The sequence below is a fragment of the Colobus angolensis genome, unplaced genomic scaffold (genome assembly GCF_000951035.1).
Source record: "Colobus angolensis palliatus isolate OR3802 unplaced genomic scaffold, Cang.pa_1.0 Scaffold15, whole genome shotgun sequence".
NCBI classification, from domain to species: Eukaryota; Metazoa; Chordata; class Mammalia; order Primates; family Cercopithecidae; genus Colobus; species Colobus angolensis.
In genome coordinates, this window is record NW_012114599.1 from 5,317,985 (window position 1) to 5,334,955 (window position 16,971).

The 16,971-nt window shown below is 38.8% G+C and overlaps 1 protein-coding gene across 1 annotated transcript in view; it reads left to right on the forward strand.

The window, feature by feature from the left end:
• The window catches only part of LRPPRC (leucine-rich pentatricopeptide repeat containing), a 113,071-nt gene extending 99,059 nt beyond the window's left edge, over positions 1–14,012 (forward strand). Inside the window, exons 31-36 of the mRNA XM_011936027.1 lie at positions 1,576–1,715; positions 1,843–1,958; positions 4,672–4,746; positions 6,719–6,803; positions 11,920–12,062; positions 13,125–14,012. Of these exons, the coding sequence (XP_011791417.1) occupies positions 1,576–1,715; positions 1,843–1,958; positions 4,672–4,746; positions 6,719–6,803; positions 11,920–12,062; positions 13,125–13,181 (616 nt within the window). The 3' untranslated portion in view covers positions 13,182–14,012. The remainder of the gene's footprint in view (positions 1–1,575; positions 1,716–1,842; positions 1,959–4,671; positions 4,747–6,718; positions 6,804–11,919; positions 12,063–13,124) is intronic.
• The last annotated feature ends 2,959 nt before the right edge of the window (positions 14,013–16,971 follow it).

Genomic DNA, 16,971 nt, shown 5'->3' on the forward strand with positions numbered 1-16,971 from the left:
TGCCATAAATAAATAAATAAATAAATAAATAAATAAATAAATAAATAAATAAATCCAGCATTTACCAAATTCACAAATCTTGCTCCACAGTTGATAACTTTTCTCATTCTTGTGTATATATGTCAGACCTCTTGTTGTCGAAACACTTTGTTCAGAAGTGAAAAATGATCTCATTTGTTAGTCAGTGTAATATTTGACAGGGATACTAGTAGAATATTGTGAAGCAGAGGGCCCTGCAAGCTTGTTAAAAATGTGCATTTCCGTATTCATATTCCTTACCCACCCTGTGAACACCCCCCTCCCCACAAACAAGGGAGGTATTTAGAGCTGATTTTCTTACCACTGTCTCTAAATTCCTTTTGAGAATTACCCCTGTAGAAGTAAATAAGGACTTGATTTTTAATAAGCCCCCTAGCGAAGTACTTTATGGAATTTGATACCCTTAATATGCTTTTAGAAAAAATGTTCTTTAGTAATCTTGCATACATTTAATGGGACATGATATTAAAATGTAATGTTTGCTTTTGTAGGGTTTTTTGTTTGTTCTTTCTTTGAGCAGAGAAACAGTTGTGTTTTGTTTTGACCTTTTCAAACTGTTTCCCCAAATATAACTTTCCTTTAATAAGAAAATGTGATTGTTTTAAATCAGATGATTGAGGAGATTACTCATCTAAGAACTGGGTGAATTTTAAAGTTTTACCATATAAACACAGTTTTATATGATTTGGAGAACATACTCACTATTAAGTAATTCTTTAAAACTTATAAGAAAAATATATTGTAACAGAGTATTCATTTTTAGAGAATTCTTATGTTTAATATAATAATTTCAACACAATATTGACTGATTGGATTTAGTATGCCATAACAGTAAGGTATCCATTATAGATTACCTTAACCAAAAAGATAGTCAGAGATAATTTTTACCATAACCATGTAACTGATTTTTTTCAAAGTGTGAAGACACTTTTTCCTGAGATTTTTAGTATAAATTGAGTATTTTCCAAATGTATCATACCTGACAAAAAGAAATTGAGGCGACTGTAAGTTAGAGACATGCATATATGCCTTTTGAAACATCATCAGTATCTTTAAGAACCCTGGGATGTTAAATACTATTTTTATGCAGTAGTGACCAGTTGTGGATCATAAAGCCAAAATTATAGCATTTATACAAGTTTTCATTTTATATCCAAAGAGTAGCAAAAATTATATCCAAAGAGTGGCAAAAATATTTAAGATACAGAATTTTTTAAGTTATCTTCATGAATTCTCCTGTATATAGTTGTTTGATCTTGTCTGTAGAACATTGTTAAAACAAGCAACTATTTCAACTGCTGTGAAATAAGATAAGCAACCATGGTAGCATGAACCAGCTAGTGATTGTTTTTGCTACTTAAATGTGATTGGGTTTCAGTTGCATAGTGTTTTTATTTGGTTAATTGTAAATGTATTTCATTTTTTTCCTTAAGTATTAGCATGAGTGGATGTAAAAGTAAGTTCTTATACTAAACTGCCTGCAATATTAATATAAAAGCAAATTTTAAAATAATTTATTTTGCTTTTTTCTAACAGCAATAACATAGATGTCGCAATAGAAAACATTGAAAATATGCTTACTTCAGAGAATCAAGTCATTGAACCCCAATTCTTCGGCTTGGCATACTTATTCAGAAAAGTAATAGAGGAGCAGTTGGAACCAGCAGTTGAAAAGAGTAAGTTAGTTGTTTATGCTAAAGAACACAAAAGCACATTTTCTCTCTAGTGAGACTAGACCAAATTTCTTTGGTAGGTGAGTTATACCACTGTTCTAATGATTTTTCTTACCTATCATTTTTCCAGTAAGCATCATGGCAGAGAGATTGGCCAATCAGTTTGCAATTTATAAACCTGTCACTGATTTTTTCCTTCAACTTGTGGACGCAGGGAAGGTGGATGATGCCAGAGCTCTCCTACAGGTAATGACCCTCCACTCATGGAGCAGTGGGGCTCGAGGCTTGCAAGAAGTAAACTGAGAAATTACTAGACATAGGTGTATGGTGGAATACTGGAAATTCAGTGTGGTGCGCAGCTAGCCTGTTTAAATTCAGTGTGAATCAAGGTTGCAGGACAATGACTGGATGGTAGGTTTTAGGTTACTTGTTTTTAAAGATCCCAGATCAAACCAGAAATGTCCTTAGAATTAAGATTGGAAGGGAGCAAGGTGGGGAGTAGGTAGGGGGCAGTGAGTTTTGCTGAAATAATTAAAGGCAAATGTTTCTGTGCAGATAGGTAATGCAAAACAACAATTTCTTTGATTTTCTACTTTAATTTCTCAAATGCTCTAGATACTGTGCATCACCATGGCAACACAGTTTGCAAACAAAAAGTAGGAAATGTTTGCTTTTCAAGTACAGCTTCTCACTTGAATACTCAAACATTCTCAGTGCCTTATTCAAGGTTTATTAAGAGTTGAATATGCTTTCTATTCACTTGTGTGTCACAGACACATTAAATGACAAATGCAGGTCTCTGTGGCCCGCACTCTCAGTTAAATTAGCAATCTTCAGGGAAGGAGACAACTGCATTCATGCCATTTTAACAGCACTAAATATAAAGCTACACCAAGTGCCGACAGAGCAGTGGGTGATCAGAGCTGCCACTGGCAATGTACACAAACAGGCACCGCTGGGGAGCCCCTTCCCAGCAGGTGGCAGTCAAACAGTCACCGTGATCCCGCCAACGGCTGTGTTTGTGTAGACTCCCTGTGTCAAATTGAGGCCTGGAACCAATTTCTGATTGTAAATAGTATTATATTCCCTTACATATTTACCAGCTGCGAAAGATCTTTAGTAGATAGGGAAAGTAAAACTGTACCCATGTGCTTGACCTCCACTTTTGATCCTTAAAGTTCATCTAGTTTGACAGTAGAATCCAAGCCATTTTTAAAAGGAATTCTTGAAAAACTGGGTCTCTGTTAACAGTTTTACAAAGGATGAATTAGCACTGCTTCTCAGACTCTTACTTTTGTTGCTGGAGAAGAGAAATTCCAGTTTACTGGGAATTTTCTTGCTTTGTTTGCTTGTTTACTTTTTTCCCCTTTTTTTTTTTTTTTAATTTTAAGGGAAAGGCAGTTTATGATAGGGATTTCAGGACTTTTAAAATTGTTTTGCTGTCTTCTGTGGTTAAAAAAAAAAAAAAGATACTCATGCTTTATCTTCATACATACATATCTAAGTACCTACTAGGGGTATAGTAAGTATATACATATCTAATTATACACATGATGGTATGCAATCAGTTTTAACACATCCTTTTGATAGTTCTTTAGAAAGTGGCACTTGGCCATCCTGGCTAACACGGTGAAACCCCGTCTCTACTAAAAATACAAAAACTAGCCAGGCGAGGTGGCGGGCGCCTGTAGTCCCAGCTACTCGGGAGGCTGAGGCAGGAGAATGGCATAAACCCAGGAGGCGGAGCTTGCAGTGAGCTGAGATCTGGCCACTGCACTCCAGTCCGGGTGACAGAGCGAGACTCCGCCTCAAAAAAAAAAAAAAGTGGCACTTGGTACTTCATCTACCAGCTTGTTCTCTGCCATAATGAAGGTTTTTCTTGAAGAGCACGATTGACAGCTGCCTAGGTGGGAGGCAGCAGGGATGGTACCTACTCCCTCAGAAAGAACTGCCTTATCTGCAGTGACCTCACTGAACGGCTCTTGGTGGTAGCTGAGTGTTGATGCCACAGCAGAGTCTTTTCATTTACCATCTCATCACTAGACTGGGGTTTCAGATGATAAACCCTTCACCCATCCTTTACTTGCTTGTCAAACAGTAAGAGATTATTCTTGCCATAGCGAAGAAGACTTTATTCACAGATGTCAAAAACATCAGTGCATAATGTAAATGTTCTGTGTGTCCCCAAAAAGTTCTTTTTATACCATTAGTTTTAGTATTGACAGTGTTTTAAAGCTTTGAAAGAGCAGTGTTCTTTTAGAAACTTAAAAGAATGACATCTGTGATGAGTGTAAACTAAAATATTGTCTTGGTATATTTGATTTTACTATAGCATCTAAGATTGGATAGACACTTGATTTATCTGGTCTGTCATACAAACTTTTTTTTTTGAGTTTAACTTTGGTCTCTTTCTCAAGCGCTGGCTGTCTGTTGCAATGAAAGCCTTTTATAAAATAGAGATTGAAATCAGTCCTTTTGTATGCATAAGTGTAGGTAATTATACTTTAAAGAGAACTTGCTTTGTACATTTTAATTTTTATAAAGAAACGAGCAGTTATCTCCCTGACACCTTATTAAATGTATAATTAACCTTATGATCCCTAGCTCACTTGTGAATGCTTGGCAGTATAATTGGAGAGGAATAGTGTTTCTTTTTTTCCTCTTTCTTTGCAGTCCTAAACCTTATTCTGTGGTTGTTGAAGCATTAGTTTAATTTTTCCCTTTTCTTTTTAAACAAACTTTATACTTGCAATGCCAAGGACAGCATTTAGCAAAGCTTGGCATAGCTTACACTTGTTTTCTTTTTTCTTGCCTTAAAAAATAATAGTCGACTATTAGGCCTTCCTATTGGTAATAATACACTACTGTATTATTGTGAACTTTCTTAATTGGAAATATTCAGTTTGATCCGCTTGTTTATCAGAAACCTTCACTTACTGAATAATGTTTTAATTTTTAGAGATGTGGTGCAATTGCTGAACAAACCCCGATTCTGTTGCTGTTCTTCCTTAGAAATTCTGGGAAACAAGGAAAGGTACTCTGCTTTACTTGCTAACAAATCAACGATACTGCACGTGCCTTGCTCAGAAGTATTGAATTTAACATAAAAGCCGTTGGTTCAGGATCTTATTTGAGGATACAGTAGAGATTCAAGACTTTTCTTGTCTTTACTTACCTACTTTTAGAGGATGTTAATAGAGTCAGTTTTGTCGTCTTTTAGCTGTAACTAGAAATGTAAAACAAGTTCATGCAGGAATTTTCCACTTACATAGTTACGCATTGACAGCTCCAAGGAAAGGCCCTTAAAAAAATGCAAGATTAGGCTGGGCATGGTGGCTCACACCTGTAATCCCAGCACTTTGGGAGGCCGAGGTGGGTGGATCACTTGAGGTCAGGAGTTTGAGACCAGCCTGACCAACATGGCAAAACCTTGTCTTTACTAAAAAAAAAAAAGAAGAAGGAAGATTAAAATTACATTGCTTAGGTCACCTTGGGGACAGTTAACAATGCAGAGGCACTGCCAAGGGAAATGTATATACTCCAGAGTGTCTCCTAGCACGTAGCTACTTTTGAGCATTTATCAGGTATAAACCATCAGGTAAGTGAGCCACTTGGCTTTCAAATTGATATGGAGCCACAAATACTCTAAAATTTGTACAGTTACTTTTAAAAAAAAAAAAAAAAACTGTAAAAGGGGTGGGTGAGTGTGTAACAGAACCAAGTCCTTTTGAAAAATTTTTTATTATTTAAAATTTCTGTGGGTACATAGTAGGTATATTAAATTTAAAGTTAAATTTCTCTTAGATCTCATTTTACCTCTTGTACACCAGAAACTACATTTTTAGTTTATTTGGGTTCTTTATGAAGTTTCAAACCACATGCCAATTGTGATGCTTGTTTTATTTGAAACATTTAGGCTGTGTCCATTTTGGGAGATCTACATTTTCCTTAATTTCTACACACTTCCCCTAAATATATCTACACTTTTTAAAAATTTGCTTCGTTGCATCTGTGACTCATGTATTTATTTACTATAAACAACTTTTAGAAAGTATTTAATTGCCCTTTCCTGTCAGAGAGGCTACATTTTTACATTTGTGATTAAAAAGTACAAGGAATCTGAAAAGCACTTGTCAGTCCACATGTGGGACTGTGCCAAGTACCTGTTGCCTTGTCCAGGAGATGGGATGGGAAATGCACAGCAATATATCTGCTTAGAACATTCCACCCAGGAGAGTTTAAAATAGAAGCAGCCCTGGGAGGATGCAGGTCCTGGTGTGGACTGAATAAACATGCTATAAAAAGGAGTTAGGATTTTTAAGATGCCTGTTAACAGTGTTCCATTGTTTGACAGTAGAATAGTTAAGCCAGATTTTGCTCCTTTTGGTGAGATGGGAAGAAGGCATAAATGTTTATATGTCCGTCATGGATTTATCCGGCGATGTTGGAGTAGGATGGGAAATACTCAGATATTCATTAGGGCATAGCAGTTCTGTATTCACTTGCTACGGGAAATAAAACCATAGCTGAGTCTGCATATTCCCTGGAAGAAATAAGTAAAAATTTCAGTGAGATCCTAGAAATGCTCTTTTTTGTATATCAAGTGGGTAAACTTCAGAATGTTTTAACTGAGTTCTTTACAATTTCATCAACCAGTTGTGGCACCTAAAGATAGGGTTATCTCTCTACCCTCGGGAATCTTATAACTTCTTGGTATGGTATGGTCACCGCTTGACAAAAGAAGCAATGTTTATCATATTCCAGGAAAATATTTGTAGAAATGTAAGTGGAATTGCATTAACTTGTGAAAAATGCTGGTTTGTCTTAGCTGTAGATTATTGAGTCAATATCAAATGCTAATATACAAGGGACAATAGTCCATTAAATTGAATAGGCAGTTCTGTTATAATTATTGTGAAAAATTTTAATATAGGGTTGCTTTGTCAGTGTTCTAATTCACTGTTAATTTGAGGTTTTGGTAATATTACCTGTATTTAATTTCCTAGGCATCAACTCTGAAATCTCTGTTAGAATTGATTCCTGAATTAAACGAAAAGGAAGAAGCATATAGTTCCCTCATGAAAAGCTATGGTAATATAAGTTTAATTTGACTATATTATTGGATTATTTATTTAAATGGCTTTATTATTTAAGTGTCTATATTATGTAAATGACTTGTAGTATGGTCAACTAAGTCAGTCTTCAGCTCAAAGGCAGTAATCCTAAATATCAGATAATTATGATATAAATAACTCAGTGCTGGAATATGTTTTTAAACTATATATTAAGAAAAATATGAAATTATGCATATAACTTTAACATTAAAAAGTATTACTGAACATCTTCCGAGCAGTCCAGGTATATTGAGTAGAATCCCAGGCTCAGGCTCCTGGAAAGACCTAGAAATCCTCTTGGACTTATATATCAGAAACTAGTTCAGTCTCCCCAAGGGTCTGCCACCTGAAACAAGCAGAAATTTGAGACTCACTTAACCGGCCTTCTTGCTCCTTCAGTACCCTCTCTGCTTGCCTGCTACTCCTTTGAAATGACAGACCCTTGATTAAAAAGTAGCCCAAGGTTTTTACGTCCCAGTTCAAATTCTGGTCTTTTAACCAGTTTGTTCCCTGATTGCCAGACAATCACATATGAAAGGAAACTAGTCTAAAGTTTCCTCAGTCATCAAAATAAATGTTAGCATTTCTCAATCACGATCACCTCTCCATCTGTTGCCCACTGATTTGCTCACTGGATAATTGCTTCATTGATTTTATCTATGGGAGGACAACAGACTCAGGTGTCAGAATTAGTAAGTCAGTTCTCTTTTTCTATACTTCTAAGGAGAACATTCTGTATTTCAAAATAGAGATATAGTCATAAAATTTCTCAAATTTCCAGTAACTAAACACAGGCATACCTGGAAGATATGGTCCTAGACCACCACATTAAAGCAAATATATAATGAACAAAGTGAGTTACATGAATTTTTTGGTTTCCCAGTGCATATAAAAGTTACATTTACACGATAATGTAGTGTATTAAGTGTGCAATAGCGTTGTGTTTTTTAAAAATACATACCTTAATTTTAAAATACTTTATTGCTAAAAATAGTTCATCATCTGAGCCTTCAGTGAGTCGTAATCTTGCTGGTGGAAGGTCTTGCCTCAATGTTGATGGCTGCTGAATGATCAGGGTGATGATTGCTGAAGGTTGAGGTGTCTTAAAATAAGACAACAATAAAGTTTGCCACATCAGCTGACTTTTCCTTTCATGAAAGATTTCTCTGTACTATGCGATGTTGTTTGTTAGCATTTTATCTGCAGTTGAACGTCTTTTCAAAATTGGAGTCAATCTTCTCAAACCATACAATTGCTTTATTAACTAAATGTATGCCATATTCTAAATCCTTTGTTGTCATCTAAACAGTATTCACAGCATCTTCACCAAGAGTAGATACCTTCTCAAGAAACCACTGTCTTTGCTCATCCATAGGAAACAGCTTCTCATCATGTTAAGTTTGATCATGAAATTGCAGCAGTTCAGTCGCATCTTCAGGCTCCACTTCTGCTTCTAGTCGTCTTGTTATTTCCACCACATCTGCAGTGATTTCCTCCACAGAGATCTTGAGATCCTCGAAGGGGTTCATCCATGAGGGTTGGAGTCAGCTTCTCCCAAACTCCTGTTAAAGATGCCATTAAGAACAAATGTTGAAGCCAGTGCTCACTTACAATGAAAGGTAAGTGAGCACTGGCTTCAACATTTGTTCTTAATGGCATCTAGAATGGTGAACACTTCCCAGAGGGTTTTCAGTTTACTTTGCCCAGATCCATCAGAAGAATCACTGTCTGTGTCAGCTATAGGCTTATGAAACATGTTTGTTTTTGTTTTAATTTTATTTTTAAAACATGGAATGCTTTACACATTTGCATGCCATCTTTGTGCGGGGGCCATGCTAATCTTCTCTGTATCATTCCAATTTTAGTGCATGTGTTGCCGAAGTGAGCCCAAAATGTGTAAGACTTGAAAGTGTAGAGTACTCCTTGATCTATGGGCTGCAGAATGGATGTTGTATTAGGACACCTGAGAACATTAATCTCCCTGTATATCTCCTTCAGAGCTCTTGGGTGACCAGGTGCATTATCACTGAGCAGTAATATTTTGAAAGGAATCTTTTTTTTCCTGAGCAGTAGGTCTCTACAGCAGGCTTTAAATACTCAGTAAACCATGTATAAACATCAGTGCTGTCCTCCAGGCTTTGTTGTTCCATTTATAGAACACAGGCAGAATAAATTTAGTATAATTCTTAAGGGCCCTAGGATTTGGGAATGGTAAGTGAGCACTGGCTTCAACTTAAAGTCACCAGCTGCATTAGCCATTGAAAATAGAGTCAGCCTGTCCTGTGAAGCCAGCATTGGCTTTTCCTCTCTAGCTATGAAAGTCTTAGATGACATCTTCTAATATGAGTGTTTTATCTACATTGAGTATCTGTCGTTCATTGTAGCTGCCTTCATTAGTGGTCTTAGCTAGATTTTCTGGATAACCTGCTGTAGCTTCTGCATCAGCATTTGCTGCTTCACCTTGGACTTTTATGTCATAGAGATGGCTTCTCTCCTTAAACCTCAAGAACCAGCCTCTGCTAGCTTCAGACTTTCCTTTTATAACTTCTTCACCTCTCTCAGCCTTCATAGAATTGAAGAGTGTTAGGGTCTTGCACTGGATTAGGTTTTGGCTTTTAAGGGAATGTTGAGGCTGGTTTGATCTTTTTTTTTTTTTTTTTTTTGAGACGGAGTCTCGCTCTGTCGCCCAGGCTGGAGTGCAGTGGCCGGATCTCAGCTCACTGCAAGCTCCGCCTCCCGGGTTTACGCCATTCTCCCACCTCAGCCTCCCGAGTAGCTGGGACTACAGGCGCCTGCCGCCACGCCCAGCTAGTTTTTTGTATTTTTTTAGTAGAGACGAGGTTTCACAGTATTAGCCAGGATGGTCTCAATCTCCTGACCTCGTGATCCGCCTGTCTCGGCCTCCCAAAGTGCTGGGATTACAGGCTTGAGCCACCGCGCCCGGCGGCTGGTTTGATCTTATATCCAGACCAATAAAACTTTCTCCGTGTCAGCAGTAAGGCTGTGTCAGTTTCTTATCATTTGTGTGTTCAGTGGAGTAGCACTTTTAATTTCCTTCAAGGACTTTTCCTTTGCATTCACAACTGGCTGTTCCACGCAAGAAGCCTTACTTTCAGCCTATCTCGACTTTTGACATGCCTTCCTCAGTAAGCTAAGCTTAATCATTTCTCACTTTTGATTTAAAATGAGAGATGTGTGACTCTTCCTTTCACTTGAACACTTACAGGCTATTACAGAGTTTTTAGTTGGCCTAATTTCAATATTGTGTCTCAGAGAATAGGGAGGCCTGAGGAGAGGAAGACGGGAGAACTGCTAGTCAACATCGCAGTCAGAACACATTTCTCAAGTTTGCCATCTTCTGTGTGCATGGTTCATAGCACCCCCTCCCAAACAATTACAATAGCAACATCAAAGATCACTGGTCACAGATCACCATAACAGATATAACAATAATAAGTTTGAAATATTCCAAGAATTACCAGAATGTGACAGAGACACAAAGTAAGCACATACTGTTGGAAAAATGGCATTGATAGACTTGCTCAAGGCAGGGTTACCACAAACCTTCAATTTGTAAATAACGCAACATCTGTAAAGTACATTAAAGCCAAGGTATGCCTGTAATGTGAAATCGTGTCAAACGCCTAAAACTGTATGTGTTACTATTAAATTAGGTAATCCATCTTGGGAGGAAGGTAGAAAATCAAGAAGTAAAGAAAGGCAAGATACTGGAATTTTCAGAGCAGCTTCCTAGAAGATAGAGCTTGAGCCCTTGATAGTAGTAGGGAAAGGGTTCAGCTCCTTAGGGAGGGGAATAAAGGATTTACACAAGAAGTTGACTTCATGGAAACAGCAAAGATGTGTTCCAGCTCCTCTAAGAGCTGACAAGTCATTCACCCTCATTCCACTTTGGGAGACTCTTGATTGCTGAACTTCTCATATCCACCTTAGGGGTTCCCCTGGTGCTGCTGGAGTTGCAACTGACAATATCAGAGTCAGCGTAGGGCAGGGGTTTATTTGGTGGTTAGATGCTAACAATCTAATGCAAAATTAAAGAGTTGAATTACCAGCAGTAATTGTTAGCAGAGCCCTTACAATCTTGATGGTAAACAAAAAAATTTCCACAAGTCAGCCACAAGTAAGTAGACAGTCAGCCAAATTTGGCTCCTAAGCTATTTCATCATTCACTTAAGTGAAACTAGTGTAACTTGTTAATGTCTTCTTACAGGGTTTTTTTAATGTTTTTTTTTTTTTTTTTTTGAGACGGAGTCTCGCTCTGTCGCCCAGGCTGGAGTGCAGTGGCCTGATCTCGGCTCACTGCAAGCTCCGCCTCCCAGGTTCACGCCATTCTCCTGTCTCAGCCTCCCAAGTAACTGGGACTACAGGCGCCCACCACCATGCCCAGCTAATTTTTTGTATTTTTAGTAGAGACAGGGTTTCACCGTGTTAGCCAGGATGGTCTCCATCTCCTGACCTCGTGATCTGCCCACCTTGGCCCCCCAAAGTGCTGGGATTAGAGGCATGAGCCACTGCACCCGGCCTATATGTTTTTTTGTGTGTATCATTGTAGCTAACTATATTCTCCATATTTATTTCACAATCGAAAGATGAAAAGCTTTTTTGGTGTTGAGCTGATGATCTTGATGTAGATTTCTCCATAATTGACATGTCCCTCTCCACAAGAGTTCCTGGATTATCTTGATTTCAAAGTGGTTTTAAGCCAAAGGGGATTGAATGGTGTATCTATTTTATAACCGAGGACTTCAGTTTGTGGTCACTTGAACTATCATAGGTCTTCAAAATAATGTAATAACCTAAGTGAATGGTACCTACCATTAATATTATTCTAAAGGCCTTTAAATGTAGCCATATTTGTCATTTTCTTCTCCTTCAAAGTGAGTGATGCTGAATGAGGGATGTAGAGAAGTGAGGGAGATGGTAGATTCTGAGTGTGGCTTCTTACTGAAGGTTGTTAAGTGTTCATTTGCCATGGGGTGAAGGGATCCAGCCATCCCTGAGTGGCTAAGTGTTTTGGTGAAAAGAGTAAGATAGGTTGTCTTTATCTCTGATTAATATAGTTCTTTCTTTGTCAGTCTCAGAGAAAGATGTCACATCTGCTAAAGCACTGTATGAACATTTGACTGCAAAGAATGTAAAATTGAATGATCTGTTTCTCAAGCGTTATGCAGTTTTGCTGAAGAATGCTGGAGAGTCTGTCCCTTTCACTGAACCCCCTGTGAGTATTTCTTAATTAAAGGGAAAAATACCTCTACAGATTTATGTACGCTTCATAACAATGTATAAGAAAATAAGTTGAAGACTTAATTACATGAGGATTAGATCTCTGTGAAGAACCCTCAGGGGATGGCTTGAGGGACTGAGCAGCCTGCCTTGGCTGAAGCAGTGGGAGAACATAGCTCTCTGGGGCCACAGTTTAAAATACAAGGTCTGTCTCAGACCTTCAGCTATAGGCATGGATTTACCAAATGTCCTTGGGGCAGTTCTGTCATTTCAACTTGAAATAGGATTTAATGGCCTGTAGTTCAACAGCCAAGCATATTATGTCACTGGTAATTACTTGTTCATTTACATAAGTTGGTTTTTATTTCTTCATGTAGGAAAGTTTTTTTTTTTTGGAGACGGAGTCTCGTTCTGTCGCCCAGGCTGAAGTGCAATGGCGCGGTCTCAGCTCACTGCAAGCTCCGCCTCCCGGGTTCAAGCAATTCTCCTGCCTCAGCCTCCCGAGTAGCTGGGATTACAGGGGCCCGCCACCATGCCTGGCAAATTTTTGTGTTTTTAGTAGAGATGGGGTTTCACCATGTTGACCATGCTGGTCTTGAACTGCTGACCTCGTGATCCACCCATCTCAGCCTCCCAAAGTGCTGGGATTACAGGCGTGAGCCACCGCACCTGGCCTGTTTTCTTTAATAAGAGAAATCACATATGCACAATTCCTTTTCGTTGCATCATTGAACTGAAAGTCACTACACCATGTTTATTTCTAACACCTCAGCCTTCCATACCCAGGTGTAAATACCTCCATATGTGCACATACACACATGCTTGCACATACACACGTACCCTAACTCCTGCTGCTAACTTTGACTCTGAACCCAAGGCCTTGAACTTGTGATTTAATGAAACAAGAAGGAGTGCTAAAGCTTGAGGGGCAGCATCTTCCATGGGCCTGGCCGTCTTAGCTACCAGTTGGTAGTGTTTATGATTTTTTAAGTTTTGTACCATCACCTCTTGCTGGTAGCTTTATCTCTAACTTTCTCTCTTTTTTTCTCCTTAACAGGAAAGCTTTGAATTTTATGTACAGCAGCTAAAAGAATTGAGGGAAAATTCTTCCTGAAATAAGCAGGCGATACTTTGTGTTGTATATATTTGTGATTCTGTATCTACATGTTATTTTGAAGTGTATTTGAAGGGAAAAATAAATGAAAATTTTCTTTGTGTGACACATGTTCAAAGTCTTATTGACCATAACTGTGCGCTTGGTTATTGGACATTTTTGGAGTTTTTTTTCCTCTGGCATAAATTGATAGCATTTTCCTCAGTGCTGCTGCTGTGGGAAGCCATACTTTTTCAAGATTCTTCCCCTAATTGGCTCTTTGGTTTCCCTGCTCTGTTTCATTTATTTCATTAAAATGTTATTCCTTTATTTAAGACTCGCTTATTAGTCTGCTATTTCTCTGAAAAATTTTAGAGCTAAGTATAGTGATTATGAATTTTCTATTGCATAATATTCTGCAATATAACAATTCCTTACATGTGTGAAGTCCTGCATAACTTTCAAATTTCCTTAAATGTTGGCACTAGGAGTCATCAGATCTAGCCTTCATCATTTTCCAGCGAGAAGCAGAGACCCAAAGGGCCTGTCACTTGTGCTTGGTCAGGGGGCTGGAGGCTCTTCGGCATACTTCCCCGTCTTTCCCTTCTGCCACCGTGGCTTCCAAGCACCTCTGTTCATGGAACGTCTCTGAAATTGAGTCTTGGTCATGACTTATCCCAAAGTAGAGCGATGTGTTTCCTCTCATTTTAGTTTCAGGACTTTGTCAGCACAAGCTCTGCCCTAGGCTTGTTACTTTATACTCATATCCTGAAAAGATGTGGTTTCATCTATGAAGGGGCAAAATATTGGTTTGTATTTAATTTTTTTAAATAAAAGTTATCCCTATATTGACTCTCATGCCTGTTAATATCTACACTGTAAATAGTGACTTCAAAAAAAAATTCTAAGATAGGTAGTCAAGAGAGTTTGCCATTATAAAACATGTCTTAATATGGAATATCGACCTAACTGGAGATGACATAATTAATTACCAAAATGTTGAAAATGTTTTGAGAACTCTTCCCATTTTGGGGTATTGCTTGTTCATTTGAATTTGGTAAGTCCCTGCTGTTCAGTTTCAATACCAACTTGGGTCACACTGTTCACATCAGGGGAGACCTTGCCTTGGGGACATAGGCAGGCTGCTTGCAACTTATGCTGTTGACCTTCTGTCTTGTGGGACTATCTCTCCTGCATCTGCTACCTGCCCGCAGATGGTGTGAGAGGGAGGGTTGATGGCGGGAAGCCAGAAAGTAACTGTCGTCATGGTATTAGCCAGGCTTTTACTTCAACTCTTTTTGTGGCCTTAGATTTAAGGAAGCAGGGAGCGTGGCCAATGTTGAGTCTTGGCCCAGTGGACATAGTGCCTTGAGCACTGCCCAGGTGCAGGACCTGCACATGTTACAGGTTTGCCAGGAGTCTTTTTTTTTTTTTTGAGCTAGAGTCTCGCCCTGTTGCTCAAGCCGAAGTGCAGTGGTGCAGTCTCAGCTCACTGCAACCTCCACCTCCCAGGTTTAAGTGATTCTCATGCCTCAGCCTCCCAGGTAGCTGGGATTACAGGCGTGCGCCACCATACGCAGCTAATTTTTGTATAGTAAAGATGGAGTTTCACCATGTTGGCCAGGTTGGTCTCGAACTCCTGGCCTCAAGTGATCCTCCCTCTGCCCTCGCTTCAGCCTCCCAAAGTACTGGTATTACACACCTGGCCAAGAGCCTCACTCCTGTGTACATCTTTAGTGATTGCACTGAAGTAGGCCTTATTTTTTGAAATCATGCTAATGACAAGTTAGTCAACATTCACTAATTGACATTCATTAAAATAGGTCTCCAAGGTGAGGCATAACCTTGGGGTGTAATCTGGATTTCACAGTCTTTGGGGAAACTGAAAGTACCATCTCATTTGCATGAAGTGACTCTACACTGGCCCTGTATGTGGACTCTGGTAAAATGTGAGTGTAATACAGAGGAAATAGGTAAGACCCCCTTATCTAGAACGCTAAACAGCAGCGGGGGGCATTACAAACCACTAGCTATTCAAATATTTTTTGCACTGTATTGGTTCCCCTATTGAATATAAATATTTAAAGTATAATAACTGTATACTGTAGGTGGGCTTTTGAGTGTTCTAAATATCTAATAGCTAAATTGAATTTAAGTAGAAATATAAACAAAATTTAGCAGCTTTCTGTAATATGTTTACACTCAAATTATAAGCAGCTAATTCTAAAAAGATGTCATTATAAACTATTGAAAACTATAGTATTTTATATATAATTATATGTTCATGTATTTGAACGCAGTATAATTTTAACTGAAACGCTTTGAATAAAGTATACTCTAAATGTGGGCTGCTGCTGCTTTTTTTTTTTTTTTTAAAAACAGCCTCACTGTTGCCCAGCCTGGAGCGCAGTGGCATGATCACAGCTCACTGCAGTGTTGACCTCCCAGGCTCAGGTGATCCTCCCACCTCAGATTCCCAAGTAACTGGGGCTACAGGTACATGCCACCACAGCCCGCTAATTTTTTGTATTAATTTGAATAAATGGGGTTTTGTCCAGTTACCCAGGCTGGTCTTGAACTTACGGGTTCAAGAAGTTCACCCACCTCAGCCTCCCAAAATGTTGGGATTACAGGCATGAGGTCCTGCACCCAACTGGCACCTTTGTTTTTATCTTATCAAATGTTTGCACAAGTACTTTAAGCCATTTCAAAAGACTTCAGTCTTGGAATTGTAAATTAAAACTGAGGCGGGGACCTCTGTTAGAACCAGAATTTCCTTGTTAAATGGCCTGTAGGTTGTATGTGGACAACCAACAAAGTCACTGCGTATCTGTTTTAAGGACAAGCAGATAATTTGAGGCCTCTGTGGGACAAAGTTGGCAAAAATTAGAAGGTAGAGTAAATTGACACCTAAAATGAAGGAGGTTCTATCTGTCAGAGCATTTTACATCCCCATAGATGGCTGGGGCCCACCCACCTCATGGACAGGCCGCCTTCAGCACCTGCACCCTTTTTTGAGAATGCTGGGATCACCATCACTGTCACCTCTGCCTCTTGGTCCCCTCACCCAACATAGTGTTCCCTTTCCAGGTCTTCCACGGCTGCTTGAGCAGAGCAGGTATCACACATACTGTCTTCCACACAGATTCTGAACTCCACAGGGACCAGTTCATGGCGTGTCCCCAGACCTAGCATAATCCTGTCACAGTAAATCAAGCTGTAGTCAGTTCTGTGGGTTCTAAACACTGCACCTACTACTATGGGTCAGGCTGCCCTTTTGCAATGAGAATTCACCACAAGAAGCCTAGGCTTACAGCAGTGAGTTTACCCAGAATCAGCTTGGTAAGTCGCATGGCGAGGACTAACTAAAATAATTTCCTTCCTATGAGAATACAAAACGGAAGCAAGCCGGTTTAAAGTCAGTTAAAAATCAAATTGGAATTGAAACTATAAGAATATTCTGCTTTAATTTAAAAAAAAAAAAAAAACCTTCACATTCATATTAATACAAATGCTCCCAGTTTCCAGACACCTCACACTGTAAGCCTGTTTTCTTCGATTTAATCGAATATCCAGTGCCTGGCATAATCGCTGAGTTTACGAGTTCCAGTAAATTATTAAGCAAGCTTTGTATTGCGAATTGTTCTCTGGATAATTTCTGTCTCAAGTCTGCAATGTGTGTACTCTGCATACTTTTTCTCATGTCCTTGAGCATAATTTTCATTTAATATTTGTCTTTCTGATGAACCAATATTTATAGAATTTCTATAACTGAAAGCAACATTCCTGAAGGAGGGCTGAACTAATAGCT